The sequence below is a fragment of the Hyperoodon ampullatus genome, assembly GCF_949752795.1.
Source record: "Hyperoodon ampullatus genome assembly, chromosome: 20".
Classification (NCBI taxonomy): Eukaryota; Metazoa; Chordata; class Mammalia; order Artiodactyla; family Ziphiidae; genus Hyperoodon; species Hyperoodon ampullatus.
In genome coordinates, this window is record NC_136933.1 from 6323910 (window position 1) to 6340797 (window position 16888).

General features: G+C 36.8%; 1 protein-coding gene across 1 annotated transcript in view; it reads right to left on the minus strand.

Annotated features, from left to right (window-relative positions):
* The window catches only part of LOC307068606 (disintegrin and metalloproteinase domain-containing protein 5-like), a gene marked incomplete at both ends in the record, with an annotated part of 136110 nt that overhangs the window by 74972 nt on the left and 44250 nt on the right, over positions 1-16888 (minus strand). Inside the window, 3 exons of the mRNA XM_079726556.1 lie at positions 2308-2403; positions 5312-5495; positions 9667-9803. Of these exons, the coding sequence (XP_079582682.1) occupies positions 2308-2403; positions 5312-5495; positions 9667-9803 (417 nt within the window). The remainder of the gene's footprint in view (positions 1-2307; positions 2404-5311; positions 5496-9666; positions 9804-16888) is intronic.

Genomic DNA, 16888 nt, shown 5'->3' on the forward strand with positions numbered 1-16888 from the left:
TCAACATCACTAATCAGGGAAATGCAAATCAAAATCACAATGAGATATCACCTCACACCTGTCAGAATGGCTATAGTCAAAAAGGCAACAAATAGCAAATTACAAGGATGTGGAGAAGAGGGAACCCTGGCACACTATTGGAGGGAATGTAAATTGTTACAGTCACTATGGGAAACTATATGGAGGTTTCTCAATTAAAAATAGAACTACTTTGATCCAGGATATATATCTGAAGGTTATAATACCAGTGTCTTGAAGAGGCAGGTGCACCCCCATGTTCATCGCAGCATTACTCACAATAGCCTAGATATGGAAATGACCTAAGTGTCGAGCAATAGATTAATGTATTAAAAGAAATGTAGTGTGGAGTAATATTCAGCCATAAAAAATAAGGAAATCTTGCCATTTGCAACAACATGTAGGAACCTGGAGGACATTATGCTAATTGAAATAAGTCAGACAACAGAAAGAGAAATACTGAGATTATAATCTCACATGTGAAATGTAAAAAAGCCAAACTCCTCAAAGCAGAGAGTAGATTGGTGGTTGCCAGTGGGTGCTAGGTGAGGAAAATGGGAAGATGTAGGTTAAGGGTACAAATTTTCAGCTATAAAATGAAAAAAATCTGGGGATCTAACATACTGCATGGTGACTGTAGTTAACAATAATGCTATTATATACTTAAAAGTTGCTAAGATAGTAAATCTTAAATGTTCTCAGTATGTGAAGTGGTGGATGTGTTAACTTTATTGTGGTCATCATTTCACAATACATACTTAGAGCAAATCATTACATTGTACATCTTAAACTAAAGAATTATATGTTGATTATATCAATAAACCTGGGGAAAATTTTTTTTAAAGATTAAATCATGCTCTTCTTCCCATCTTAAGAATATGTGCCATTTACCTTTGTTCAAGAGTTTGTTTCTTTCTTCTTAGGGTTCCAATGGATTGTGCTGGGTGTTGGGCAATTTTCAGGGGTTCGTTAAATGCTTTTCATTAAAAGGAACTGAATGGTTGTAACAGTAACTGAATGAATTGTGAAGGCAGAGAGGATTTTTACCAGAAGACAGTAAAGAGAGGTTAGCCAACAAAAAGAACTAATCTAACTTCCTGTCCCTATGTTAAGTATGGTCTTATAAAATAAGAACTTAAGGGGGCTTCCCTGGTGGCGCAGTGGTTGAGAATCTGCCTGCCGATGCAGGGGACACGGGTTCGTGCCCCGGTCTGGGAGGATCCCACATGCTGCGGAGGGGCTGGGCCCGTGAGCCATGGCCGCTGAGCCTGCGCATCCGGAGCCTGTGCTCCGCAACGGGAGGGGCCACAACAGTGAGAGGCCCGGGTACCACAAAAAAAAAAAAGAACTTAAGAAGGTTGCCCAAGGTGAATGTTGATCATAGAGAAATCCCAGCGGGTACAGGGAAGATCTGTAATGTGGTATAGGAATGGGAAGTCAAGTCAGGAGAGAGAAGCATCAGGCATTATGTACAGGAGAGTCCTAGAAATGATAGATTACAGAGTGGACTGAAGTGTGACAGGGGCTCCAACGCTGCTTGCATATAATAAGATGGGAAGGACTGCACAGAGTAGTGACATGTCTTCCATCTCCTTGGAACAAGTATTTCAAGAAATTTAATGATGGGACTTCCCTGGTGGCACAGTGGTTAGGAATCCGCCTGCCAATGCAGGGGACACGGGTTCGAGCCCTGGTCCAGGAAGATCCCACATGCTGTGGAGCAACTAAGCCCGTGCGCCACAACTACTGAGCCTGTGCTCTAGAGCCTGCAAGCCACAACTACTGAAGCCCACGCACCTAGAGCCTGTACTCTGCAACAAGAGAACCCACCACAACGAGAAGCCCACACACTGCAACAAAGAGTAGCCCCCGCTCGACACAACTAGAGAAACCCCGCACACAGCAACAAAGACCCAATGCAGCCAAAAATAGATAAATAAATTAAAAAAAAAAAAAGAATTCGCCTGCCAATGCAGGGGACACAGGTTCGAGCCCTGGTCCAGGGAGATCCCACATGCCGCGGAGCAGCTAAGCCCGTGCACCACAACTACTGAGCCCGGGCGCCACAACTACTGAAGCTCGTGTGCCTAGAGCCCGTTCTACACAACAAGTGAAGCCACTGCAATGAGAAGCCAGCGCACCACAATGAAGACTAGCCCCCACTCGCCGCAAGTAGAGAAAGCCCGCATGCAGCAACAAAGACCCAACACAGCCAAAAATAATAAATAAATAAATATTTTAAGAAAAAGAAATTTAATGCTAACATATAAAATACAGATTGCCTCCTACCTTGCAATCTCGTGTGCAGCATTCTCCCGAACCACATATTTTATTTGTTTTCTTTGTACATGTTCTAGGGTCACAGCAGTCTGGATGTGTACAATTCTGGAAACAAATGCTTTGTTACTCAGTCATGCATGATTAGGTACAATCAAATAAAACTGCAATACAGAATTTATTTACGAAGTATGAGCATTTCTTAAAAACCAGTTTCAGTAATCCCACTCTTTACATGAGACTTATTGAAATCAACATCTCAGCCAGTAGGTTGTAAAAGAAATGTGTCATTTCACTACATTCCATATAATCTGAACAATATTAACATATTACTGTGGAGCCAAAAACTTAGAGGAAATAGTTATTAGATTTCTTGTTAGCTACCATCCTCTTCTAAATTTTTCCTATATTCTTGCTTTCATAATAAATCTATTTACACACTGCCAGCATGCAGACTCTCAGCTTCTCTGTCTGAAATGGCAAACCCCCAAACTTCTGCCCCCAGAAAAGTGGTCCCAGAAGCCAGTCTGGTCTGTCCAGATTTCACTGGGATGCTGGCCCCATACGTCCTCGTATTTTACAAGATTCAGTGCCATCAATCAACTTTTCCAGTCTTCAGTAGCAAGTTTGTTTTAAACTCTGTAATTTACCAATATTAGAAGTTTGAGTTTCCTGGTGTTGTGTTTTTTCTTACTGGTATTTTTAATTGGTATTTTCAATGAACAGCTTCATCACAGGCAGCAATATTATACTTTAAAAAGGCTCTTTATTTCATCTATTGACTCGTGTATTCATGTACTCAAAGTTTAAATATTCCTTTGTTAGCTTTTTTTCTTACTGTCTCTCTTAATCAAATGTTTGGTTATTCTAGTTTGGGTTTTTTTTTTTCTTTTTCAATACAACTCCATTTGTAAGGGCAGATTTTCTTAAGAATAGAATGCTCTGGCTATTTCAAAATGGTTCCTTTTCCCCTCCCTCTGCCAGAAGCATTAGACTTCTCTCCAGTATTCACTGTGACAAACAGTTCAAGTTTCTGCAGGTAAAACTCGTAAGAGTGTGGGGACCTTCCTATAATCGGGTTCCCATGGAGTTTTAAACTATCAGAGTTCTACACACTGAGACTCCAGAAATTTCTCAATTCCAGTTCAGGTTTGCCTACCCAGATGCTGGTTCCCAAAAGGTTTTAGCTTGTGGGTTGCTACTCTAGTAAGTTGTGATTCTCTGCATTCACCTGTTGGTTTTTCCAATTTGTGGGGCAGTGGTTTGCTCTGTGACCTCACATCTCTGATGGATGCAAGAAGGGCTGTTTCTTTTCCAAGTTGGTTAGCTTTTTACTTGTTGTAAGGACTAAGTGGTGACTTCTAAACTTCTCACATGTCAGACCAGAAACCATAACTCTTGTCTTTTGATGTATGTGAATAAAAGTCCTTTGAATTGGCCTTTGAATATATTATATGTATATATATATATATATATATATATGTTTGAACATATATGAATTGTAAATATTTTCTCCCATTTCAGAGTCTATAATTTTATTTTTCTTAACAGAGCCTAAAAGAAAAAGTTTCTAAATTTAAGTACAACTTACATATTTTTCTTTAAAACCTCATTCTTATTTGCCTTATCTAAGAAAGTTCTGCCTATCACAGAGTCAAAAAGACTGTCTCCTGTGTTTTACTCTAAAAGCTTTAGGACTTTCGCTTTTATATTTAGGTCTTTGATCCATTTCAAGTTAATTTTTGTGTATGGTGAGATGTCAAAGTTTTCTTTTTATGTATGTGGATATCTAGTTCATACAATACCTTTGTTGGAAAGGTTTTCTTCACCCATTGAACTGCCTTAACATCTCTGATTGGCAGAGAGAATCAATTGATCTTATAAATATTTTATATTTGGATTCTCTATACTGTTTCATTAAGGGATATATTTATGCTTTGGCCAATACCACATTATATTGATTATTTCAGCTTTATAGAAAATTTTGAAATTTACAGAAAATTAGTGTATGTGCTCCACCTTCGTTCTTTTTAATTGCTTTGTCTATTCTAGGTCCTTTGCATTTCCATATATATTATAGAATCAGCTTGTCAATTTCCACAGAACGATGGTGGGGTTGGGATTGGGATTGTGTGGAGTGTTGATGTAGAGCTGACATCTTAGCAATATTGTGTCTTCCAATCCACGAAAGTGGGATATGTCTCCCTCTCGATCTTCTTTCATTTCTCTGAGCAATGTGAGTTTTCATTGTACAGGTCTTGCATGTATTCTGTTAAATTTATCTCTATTTCATGTTTTTGAAACAATGTATATGGAATTGTACATTTTAGTTCATTTTCCATTTGTTCATTGTTTATACATAGAAATCCATGGAATTTGGGTTCACATGCATTCATTAATTAGCTTTAGCAGACTTTGGGGGTAGATTGTTTAGGATTCTCCAATCACGTGGCCAAGTTGAATCTGATTAAAGACAGTTTTAATCTTCCTTTCCACTCACTGTGTGTTTCTTTTTCATGCCTTAATGCAGTTTCACTGTGTGTTTGTGTTTCTTTATCTTCCCTTACTGCAGTGGCAGGAGCATCCACTGCAGTGTTGAAGGGAAACATAACCTGTCAATACAAAACTTTTTTTCCATATAATAGCAAACGATGCATTTTGCTACTGCAAAATGTCTAGTCTATAGTCTTTAGATGTTCTTGTCTTTTTGTTACTGCTTGTTGTTAAAGGCATATTTCTTCAACTCCTTATACACTCTTTGTGGTCACTAATTATAAGATTAGAGCTGATGCATACACTAAAGAATTTAGGAGGGCAATATTTGAAGACAAATATTAACTAAAGGATGTTTGCTCTCCACTTCAAAAAATGGCAATATTAAGAAACTTAAAGGCTTCCATCTTCCCCAAAGAAGGTATTTTTCAAAAATTTTCTTCTAAAAGACAAGGTCTTCTTTTCCACCTCGTACTCACATATACAGGAAATAAAAAATATTTTTGAAAAAACTTCCACTAACCTGTAAAGTGCCACAATCACATTCTTCACCCAATTCCAACTTTCCATTGCCACACATCTTCCTTTGTTTGTGAACTGGCTCATCAGGAAGGATTTTACGAAGACATTCAAGGCCAGAATGTGCAGCAAAATATTTAAAGTCATCCAAGCTACAAGTGCTAAAATCCCTTATACCCCCAGATAGCCTAAAATATAAAAAAAAAGGGTATGACAAAAATTATTGCTGTATAACTCTACATTTCTCCTAATGTATGATGTTTTGAAGAGAGGTTTAAAGAGCATTATTCTCATGGATAACAATAGGCACACTTTTAAAAATATAAAAGTGTTTTTAAAATACTAACATTTTTAACACACTTTTTAAATTTCACCAAGAAAATTCTTATAATGAAAAAAAAATTCCAAAATCTTTTGCCATTCATCCTGTTTTAAAGAAGACCAATTATTTACCCATCCTAAAATCTTTATTAATTGTTTAAACATAGGAACTGTGTTACTCTTTATTTACCTTCTTAGTTGCCAAACAACTGAATTTAAAATTTTTGGCCTCAGTATTTAATATACTTTTTATTTATTTACTATCATTTTTGTATTTTTCTGTAAATACCAATATGAACATGTCTGTATTATCTTTAAAAGTATATTTTAGATCTTTTGCTCTCTGCAATTAGGCATTTTTCAAACAAGAATCTGTTGTTTGATTTATACCATGGGAGGGACAAGAGGAATGCCTGTCCTGACGGAGTGAGAAAGTTGTTAGTAGTTTGCTAATATATCAGCCTCCAACTAAAACACTAGAAAGAATACAATTTAAGAGTAAAGACTATAGGGTGGGATAGGGAGGGTGGGAGGGAGGGAGACGCAAGAGGGAAGGGATGTGGGAACAGATGTATATGTATGACTGATTCACTTTGTTATAAAGCAGAAACTAAAAAAAAAAAAAAAAAAAAAAAAGAGTAAAGACTATGCCCTAGACCACTAGCTGACAAACTTTCCTGTGAAGGGCCACACAGTAAATATTATAGGCTTATATGCAATATGCTCTGTTGCAGCTACTCAACTCTGCCACTGTAGTGCAAAAGCAGTCATGAAGAACACGTAAAACAGTAAGCCTATAAAATTAATTTACAAAACAGACAGGCAGCCAAATTTAGCCTATAGATCATTGTTGGCTGACCTCTGCCCTATACTAAAATCTACTCTGTATCAGTTCTAACAGTTAGAGCCTAAACTCAAGCCCTGACAACATCCCCAGAGGAAACCAAGTTTGGAAGTTCAGGCCTGCCATTTTAGAGGGGTTTGGAAATGCCTTGAGTTTTCTATAGACTCATGTTAACGAAGTATAAAACCAAGCACATAAAATTTAAAATGATTACCCAATAATTGAATTGCCTGGTAGAAAAAGAATCAATGCTTTTCAGAGGAAGGTAATGAGAATCTAGGCTTTCTATTGTACTATCAACAATATCCAATATGCTACTACTAATAATAATCATACAAAGAAATAAGAAAATGTAAACCATAGTCAATAAAAAAGCAGTCAATAGTAAGCAACACTGAGATGACCCAGGTGTTAGATTTGGCACACAAATACTTGAAAGGAACCATTATAAATATATTCAATTAATTAAAGAAAAATGTTAAAATAATTCAGAGAAATTACAGCCTTATAGAGTGAACACTCAAAAGAGAGTGCATATCATCTAATTTACATAATGTTCTAGAGCCAGTAAAACTAATTGTAGTGATAGAAATCAGATCAGCTGTTGACTGGGGCAGGGTGGAAGGTAAAAAGGACAGCCAAGGATCACAAAAGAACTTTCTGTGGAAATGGAAACGTTGCATAGCCTGAATGACACTGTGGTTCAGTAATTTGTATATATTTATCAAGAGTCATAAACTCGTACACTTAAAGTTTAAAGTGTATGAATTTTATTGTGGACAAACCATACCTCAAAAGTTGATTTTTTATAGTGTATACAAATACAACACTCAAAAAGATGATGAAAGAAAATTCCTCTGAGAAACAATTTCACACAGAGAAGAAGTAATTTAGTTATTATCTACTTTGTGCCTTCACAGATATTTGGGATAACATAGATTCAGTCATCACAGGACAAAATGAAATAATAAGAATACTGAGCTAAAAGGTCATTATTGGAAACATTTACTGAGCACTCTTCTAGGCAACTGGTGTGTAGTGAAATGCAGACCAAGTGCCTGCTAGGGGCAAAAAGTATGAACATCAGGAAATAGGTATATGAAATAAGTCAGATAGCTATTGGAATGATGAAGAAAAATCAAACAACACAATTTACAGGGAATAAAAGACACTGTTTTAGAAGAGAAGACATTTATTAAAAAAGAAAAAAACTATAGCTAAGATTGGGAACAAGGCAAGGGTACCCACTCTCACCAGATCAATTCACATTGGGCTGAATTTATTTCAAGTGCAATTAAGCAAGAAAAAGGAATTACACACAAATAGATGGAGAGGGAAACATAAAACTGTTCTTATTCATGGCCAAGATCTTGTTTATAGAAAATCTTAAGTAATCAACAAATAAAATCTCCTGGTATTTCTGTTGAGTTTAGGAAGTTTGCAGCACACAAAGTCAATATACAAAAATTATATTTCTATGTACTAGCAATGAGCACTCTGAAAATGAAATTAAGAACAGTTCTTTTCAAAATAGCAAAAAAGAATAAAATGTTTAAGAATAAATATAACAAAACAAGTACAAGACCTGTAAACTGTAAAATACCATACATTGCTGGGGAAAATTAAAGACCTAAATAAATGAAGACATATACCAGGTTCAAGAATCAAAAGACTCAGTATTGTTAAGATGGTAACTCTCCCAAAATTGACTATTTATAATACCCAAGATATGGAAGCAGCCCAAATGACCATCCACAGACAAATGAATAAAAAAGATATGGTATGGAATATTATTCAGCCATAAAAATGAATGAAATTCCTCCATTTGCAGCAACAAGGATGGATCTAGAGACTATCATACTAAGTGAAGTAAGTCAAACAGAGAAAGACAAATACTGTATGGTATTGGTCATACTAAGTGAAGTAAGTCAAATAGAGAAAGATAAATACCGTATGGTATCGCTTATATGTGGTAACTAAAAAATAATACAAAAGAACACATATGCAAAACAGAAGTAGACTCACAGATATAGAAAACAATCAAGGGGTTACCAAAGGGGAGAGGGAGGAGGGGAGGAGCAAGTTAGGAGTGGGGCATTAAGAGATATAAACTACTATGTATAAAATAGATAAACGGGCTTCCCTGGTGGTGCAGTGGTTGAGAGTCCGCCTGCTGATGCAGGGGACACGGGTTCGTGCCCCGGTCCAGGAAGATCCCACATGCCGCGGAGCGGCTGGTCTCGTGAGCCATGGCTGCTGGGCCTGTGCGTCCGGAGAATGTGCTCCGCAACGGGAGAGGCCACAACAGTGAGAGGCCCGCGTACCGCCAAAAAAATAAAAATAAAAATAAAAATAATAAAATAAAATAGATAAGCAACAAGGATACAGTATATATATAGCACAGGGAATTACAGCCATTATCTTGTAATAACTTATAATGGAGTATAATCTGTAAATATACTGAATCATTATGCTGTATACCTGGAACTAACATAACGTTGTAAATCAACCATACTTCAATTTTTAAAACTCTCAACAGGAGTTTTCATAAAAATTGGAAATTTGATAATAAAATATATATGAAACTACAAAGGACCTAGAATAACCAAAACAATTTGGGAAAAGATGAAAAAACTTGGGGATTTGTACTACCTGATTTCAAAATTGTTTGTAAAGTAGGGGGAAAGTATTATCAATGATACTAAAATTTTTAAAAAAGCCTTTTTCTTCAGTATTCTCTCTCTCAGTGGGACATAGTTTTACGTATTTGTGACTTGATGTCTTTCTAAATTAAAAAAAGATACATTTTTAACTTGAATTGTACCGTTCATCCTTATATTGTATAATGCCAGTATCAAGGCATTTAACTTTAAATAGAATCACTAAAATCACACAATTCATATGGCTTGTCCCCAGAGGGTACCTTCAATCTAGCCAGCAGAGAAAAATACAAGCCAGACTCTGGAAGGTAGGAAGGAGGAAGAGAATGTCCCCAGGCATGGAGAGGCCTGGGGGAGTGCTGGGTCTATTTTGGTGTGTGTTCCATCTGTACTTGAAAAGAATGTGCATCCTAGTGTAGGGTATAGTGTTCTATAATTGTCAATTAATTCAGTTTGGTTAACAGAAATATAAAGTCCCTGACCAAAAAAAAATTTTTAAGTATACTGTGTGTTTAATAAAGAAAATGATCTTACACAGCTTTTGGTGACATGGTGCAAACATCTCCTGAACAATGGCACATCTCAGTAGTATCATAACTCATTCCCATATTAAGGCCAAGCAACTGCACAATACTGACAGCATATGACTCCAAGGATAAACCCTCTGAATACTAAATATAAGGAAAATAAAAATAGTTAGCTAAGAATCTTATTCAGTTATAAAAAGTTACTTACTATAATCAAAAATTCGTACATAAAACTCATTTTTTTTAAACATCTTTATTGGAGTATAATTGCTTTACAGTGGTGTGTTAGTTTCTGCTTTATAACAAAGTGAATCAGTTATACATATACATATGTTCCCATATCTCTTTCCTCTTGCGTCTCCCTCCCTCCCACCCTCCCTATCCCATCCCTCTAGGTGGTCACAAAGCACCGAGCTGATCTCCCGGTGCTATGTGGCTGCTTCTCACAGGAATAAAGACACAGATCTACTAGAGAATGGACTTGAGGATATGGGAAGGGAGAAGGGTTAGCTGTGACAAAGTGAGAGAGTGGCATGGACATATATACACTACCAAACATAAAACTCATTTCTAAAATTCATTAATGCATCCAAGATACTTATGTAGACACAATTGTACTAGAGTTATGTAAGTATTATTAAACACGGATGGATGAGCAACACTACAGTTTAATTTCAAGATACTATTACATAATGACAATACCAGCTATCTTAGAAAATCTAATAGAGTTTAAACACCACACTGTATCGCTTCTTTGAATTATTTTAAACAAGATTCTTTTAATCTTTTAATAATCAATCCTACATTCTCTTTGTAGTATACAGTCTCTAAAATGGGTGCCAATGATCCCTGCCTCCTGCTATTTATGATCCTGTGTATCCTCACTCCATTGAGTGTAGGCTGGACTTACTGACTTGCTTCTAATTAACTGAATACAGCAGAAGTGATGGGTCATGATTTCCAAGATAAGTTATTAAAAGACTGTCTTCTTGGATTCTATGTCTCTCTCCCTCATTCGCTCTGGGGGAAGGTAGCTACTATGTCATGAAGCAGGCCTGGGGAGAGGTCCTCATGAGTGAGCTTGGAAACTCTTTCTGAGGTCTTCCAATAGTCACATGACTAAGCTTGGAAGCAAATCCCCTCTGTGTTGAACCTTGAGATAATTACAGCCCTAGCTGACATCTTATTTTCACCCACTAAGCTGCTTCTAGATTCCTGACCCACAGAACTGTGTTGTTTTCATGTGCTAAGGTTTGGTACAATCAGTTACATAGCAATAGATAATTAATACACCCTCAATAGGTATTGTTGTTTTCCTTTGAAACATTTCTAGTATCTGCACAGATGTTTATAGCAGCTTTATTCATAACTGCCAAAACCTGCAAGCATCCATGATGTCCTTCAGCAAGTGAACAGATGAACTGTGGCATGTTTCAGACAACAGAATATTATTCAGCACTAAAAAGAAATGAGTAACAAGGTCATGAAAAGACACGGAGGAAATATAAATGCAAGTTACTAAGCGAGAGAAGCCAGCCTGCAGAGACTATATACCGTTTGACTCCAACTATATGACATTCTGGAAAAAAAGTTATGGAGACAAAAGATCCACGGCTGCAGGTGGGGAGGGGAGAAATTAATTGGCAGAGAGCACAGAGGATTTTTAAGGCAGTGAAAATACTGTGTATGATACCATAATGATGGACACATATCATTATTTGACCAAATCCGTAGAAAGTACAACACCAAGATTGAACCCTAAGGCAAATTATGAACTTTGGGTGATTTTTAATGGGTCAATGTACGTTTATCAATTGCAGTAAGCATACCCCTCTGGTGAGTGACGGTGAAAACGAAGAAGGTTATGCATGTGTAGGGGCAAGGGATACATTGATAATCTATGCACCTTCTTCTCAATGGTGCTGTGAACCTAAAACTGCTCTAAAAATAGTTTGTTTTTGTTTTTGTTTTTTTGCGGTACGCGGGCCTCTCACTGCTGTGGCCTCTCCCGTTGCGGAGCACAGGCTCCGGACGCGCAGGCTCAGCGGCCATGGCTCACGGGCCCAGTCCCTCCGCGGCACGTGGGATCTTCCCGGACTGGGGCACGAGCCCGTGTCCCCTGCATCGGCAGGCGGACTCTCAACCACTGCGCCACCAGGGAAGCCCTAAAAATAGTATTTTTTAAAAAGGTGTTGGTACTTGATGGACCAAGAGCAAGACGGCATTGTGAGGGAGCGGCAAGTGAAGAACAGTTCAGAGGAGAAGATTAACTGACCCATGAAGACGTTTCTAAGTTTCCATCCCACATATTGCCCTGGGTTGCTTGTTGTTCAACCACAGCCACTAAGAGGTAGAAAACAACAATCAGCTGACGCATCAGACACTTCAGTCCACCTTCAGAGGGTAGAGAGTAATTCTGTTTACTGGAAGACTGCTTGAACTCAAGCAATCCCTCCTTCCTGCACCCCAGCTTTTGATCAAAAGCAGTTCTTAGGACCAAATAGAAGCCCTTGCCAGGACACACTTTATTCCCTTCATAGTTACAGACAATATTAGTAGTAACCAAGGAACACATTTCGTTTCTCAGAAGACACAATGCCACTCTACTGGAAAAGGCATTCAATATAACTTTCATTGTCCCCAACAGGTCCCAGATAGCTGGTTCAATTGAGAGACATAATGGTTTCCTTAAATAATTCCTTTTCAAATCCAATAAACGGACCCCTAAATGGGTGTCTATATTGGCCAAGCTATTAATGCCTCTTAATTCAAGGATGCTTGTCTGACACACACTTCACACAAACTTTAAAACATTTTTCCCTTTTCCTTCCCTATATTTAAAGGGGCTTATATCTGGCTTCCATGTATATAAAGACTCATTGTATGTGAGTCCCTTTAATTATGTCTCCCCTACTGTTGTAAATATTTTATCTTGCCCCATCCCATAAGGGTTGGAGACCAGATCCAGGTACATACCATCCTGAGGTCTATTGACCATAGATTTCCTCCTGGTCCAGGCAGCTGCTAATTTGACATGAGACCCATTTGAGCCTAAACTTCCACCACCGCAAAACAAACAAATGAAAAACAAAAACAAAAGCCTCTAAAGTGCAGCTGTACAACATTCTGTTGACTGTTCATCTCATTACCATTGGTTTGAGTGTTTTTATTGGTTTGCAATCTGGAGGCCCAAATCCTCCAAGTAAGCCATTATTTCAGCCAGACGTGGCAAATGCTGAGGCCCACATGCCACTGAGTTTGGATAACACAAACCTTACAACCAAAAGACTTCACCAGCTTGCCTGTCAACAACCAAACCAACAACTGAGGCAAAAGGCCCATACTGACTGGCCAAATTAGGGTGCCTGCCTACAGCAAAATTATGGAGCCCTAAACACAGGTATAAATATTTTAAATGGCAAACAACCTGACTTCCTATTAACCACATACACCAAAATCAGGTCATAAAATTAAAAACCTATTTATAACAGAACTCTTCTCATCACCTAATAGGGCAAAACCTTAGATTGTTGGACACTTTTAGATCCAGCCACACCTAATTGGGGCTGTGCCAGTCAGGCTCTGCACATATGTCAATATCACTTCTGCTCGCTGTGCACCCACAAGCCCCTTGAGTTACCAGATATTTATAAATTGAAGTCACAGGCCCAACATTGCCTTCAAATTACACAAGTACTTCAGCACCATTTTAATACCACAGAGCCACAAAAATAAAACCTGCATTCATTCAAATGGGTATCAGCTTAAAAAGGATATCTTAGCACTACACCCCAAACAACACTGCCCTAGCCCAGGAACTCATTGCTAGAGATGTTATTACCTCAGATGACACCACTCCAGCTTAAGACCTGTCTGCTGGAGATGACTCTGCATCCTGCACGGAGACAACTTCCCCTCAGACACTAAAACTTCCACCCCAGGCAGGCTCATGGACTGCCTCTCCCAAGGCACAAATTGCACACAAGAAATGTACTAGTTTTCTTACTTTGATATTAGGGTAACTGCTTATAGATTTTTAATGTAATTGATGTTCTAGAAAGGAGAGAAAATGGAATAATATAAAATGTGTAATTAAAACCACAGAAGGCAGAAAAAAAAAAGGAGAGGGGAAGATTTCAAGAAGAAACAAGAAACAAGGATAATGAATAGAAAATAGACAAAATTCAACATCCATTTATGATTTTTAAAAACTCTCGGTGTGGAGGAAACATACATCAACATAATAAAGGCCATATATGACAAGCCCACAGCTAACATCACACTCAATGGTAAAAAGCAGAAAAGTTATTCCTCTAACGTCAGGAATAAGACAAGAATCTGCACTATCACCACTTTTATACAACTCCTAGCCAGAGCAATTAGGCAAGAAAAAATAAAGAAAAGAGATCCAAACTGGGAAAAAAGAAGTAAAACTGTCACCATTGGCAGATAATATGATATTATACAGAGAAAAATCCTAAAACTACACAAACACACACACATACACACACACAAAAACCTGTTGTAACTAATATATGAATTCAATAGAGTTTCTAGACCCACAATCAATACAAAGAAGTCTGTTGTGTTTCTGTACATTAATAATGCACTATCAGTAAGAGAAACTAAGGAAGCACTCCCATGTACAATTGTATTAAAAAGAACAAAATACCAAGGAATAAATTTAACCAAGGATATAAAAAAATTGTACACTGAAAACTAGAAGATGGTGATGAAAGAAATTGCAGAAGACACAAATAAATAGAAAGATATTCCACACTCATGGACTGGAAGAATTAATATTGTTAAAATGTCCATTTTACCCATAGCCATCTACAGGTTCAGTGCACTCCCTTTCAAAACTCCAATGGCAATTTTCACAAAAATAATACAAACATCCTAAAATTTGAATGGAAGCACAAAGGACCCCAAATAGCTGAAGCAATCTTGAGAAAGAAGAGTAAAGCTGGAGGTATCATGCTCCCTGATTTCAAACTATACTACAAAGCTGTAATAATCAAAACAGTATTAAATTCTATAACTATTTATGGTGACAGATGTTACCTAGAATTTTTGTGGTGATCATTTTGCAATATATACAAATACCAAATCACTCTGTTGTATACCTGAAACTAATATAATGTATGTCGATTATACCTGAATTAAAAAAATTTTTTTTAAACAATATGGTACTGGCACAAAGGCAGACACATAGATCAATGGAACAAAATATAGAACCCAGAAATAAACCCACACTTATACGGTCAACTGATCCATGCCAAAGGAGGCAGTAATATAAAATGGGAAAAAGACAGTCTCTTCAATAAATGGTGGTGGGAAAAACTGGACAGCCACATGCAAAAGAATGAAACTGGACCACTATCTCACACCATACACAATAATTAACTCAAAATGTATTAGAGACTTGAATGCAAGACCTGAAACCATAAAACTCCTAGAAGAAAACATAGGCAATAAGCTCCTTAATATCAATCTTGGTGATGAATTTTTAGATCTGACTCCAAAGCAAAGTCAACAGAAGCAAAAATAAACGAGTGGGGCTACAGCACACTAAAATGCTTCTGCACAGCAAAGGAAACCATCAACAAAATGAAAAGGCAGGCTACTAAGTGGGAGAAAATATTTACAAATCATATCTCTGAAAAGGGGTTAATATGCAAAATACAATACTCATACAACTCAATAGCAAAAAAAAATCAGATTAAAAAATGGGCAGATTATCTGAATAAACATTTTTCCAAAGCAAACATATAGATGGCCAACAGCTACATGGAAAGATGCTCAACATCTGGGTATATTCCCAAAGGAAATGAAATGAGTATCTTGAAAAGATATCTGCACTCCCATGTTCACTGCAGCATTATTCAAAACAGCCAATATATGGAAACAACCTAAATGTTCAATCAAGCATAAAGAGAAAAAAGACCAAAAAAAAAAGAAGGAAATCCTGTCCTTTGAGACAGCATGGATGAACCTGGAAGACATTATTCTTAGTGAAATAAGCCAGATACAGAAAGATAAATATGTATGATCTCATTTATATGTTGAAACTAAAAAAGGCAAATTCATAGAACCAGAGACTAGAGCGGTCGTTGTCAGTGACCAGAGGATGGGTCAAAGGGTACAAACTTTCATCTTTATAAGATGAATAAGTTTGGGGACATAATATACAGCAATGTGCTTATAATTAATAATACTTATTGTATACTTGAAATTTGGTAAGTGAGTAAATCTTAAGTTTCTCACCAAAAAACAAATGAAAAACTGGTATCTATGTGAGTTGATGTGTGTGTTAACTTGATTGTGGTAATCATTTCAAAACGTATACAAAGATTAAATCTTCACATTTTACATCTTGATAAAAATCATGTCATACAACCTAAATATATATAATTTTTATTTTTCAGTAAAGCTTGAAAGTAAGATAAAATAAAGCTTGTACATAAAATAAATGGAAGACAAAGCAGATTAAAAATGAAAAATTTCACAAAAGCATTGGAATTTATAAACAAAATAAATTAAAAACTGTAGAACTGGAATAAAAGGAATATTTGAAATAGCAGAATAGAGTATTACTGAACAGAATTAAAGATCATAGAAAATACTCAAACTGAAGAACAAAACAAACTGAACAAAAAAAGAATTAAAAAAAAAAAGAACAACAGTGACATATGGTGCATCTTTTAAAGGACTAATATATGTTAATTAGAGTCTAACAAGAAAAGGTGAAAGATAATGGGACAAAAATAATATCTGAATTATAATGGTTGAGAATTTTCCAACGCTAATAAAAGACATCAGGCAATATTTTCAAGAAACCCTACTAACACTAAAGGAGAAATACAAAGAAAAATGAGTCTAGGTCCACGATGTCTCTGCAAAAACTGTCTTATTTCCAGCTCATCCTTGTTCTAGGATGTAGTTCTTCTAATTCTCAGTGAAAAGTGTCACAATGATACTTAACATTGACTGGCCTTGATCTCCCACTTTTTGCTCCTCTCGACCTTGAGTCTGTCAAAAATAACCTTGGTTTAGTGACCTCAATCATCTGGTTGAAACAAACAAAAATTCCCTGATGGAAGGTAAGAGCAACTAGACTCTAAATTATTTACATGAATAATTTTTAAATGGCCAAAATGCAATTACAAATAACCATAACCAAAAGGAAAAAAATACAGCATGAATGAGAATTAACAGGAGTGCCAGAG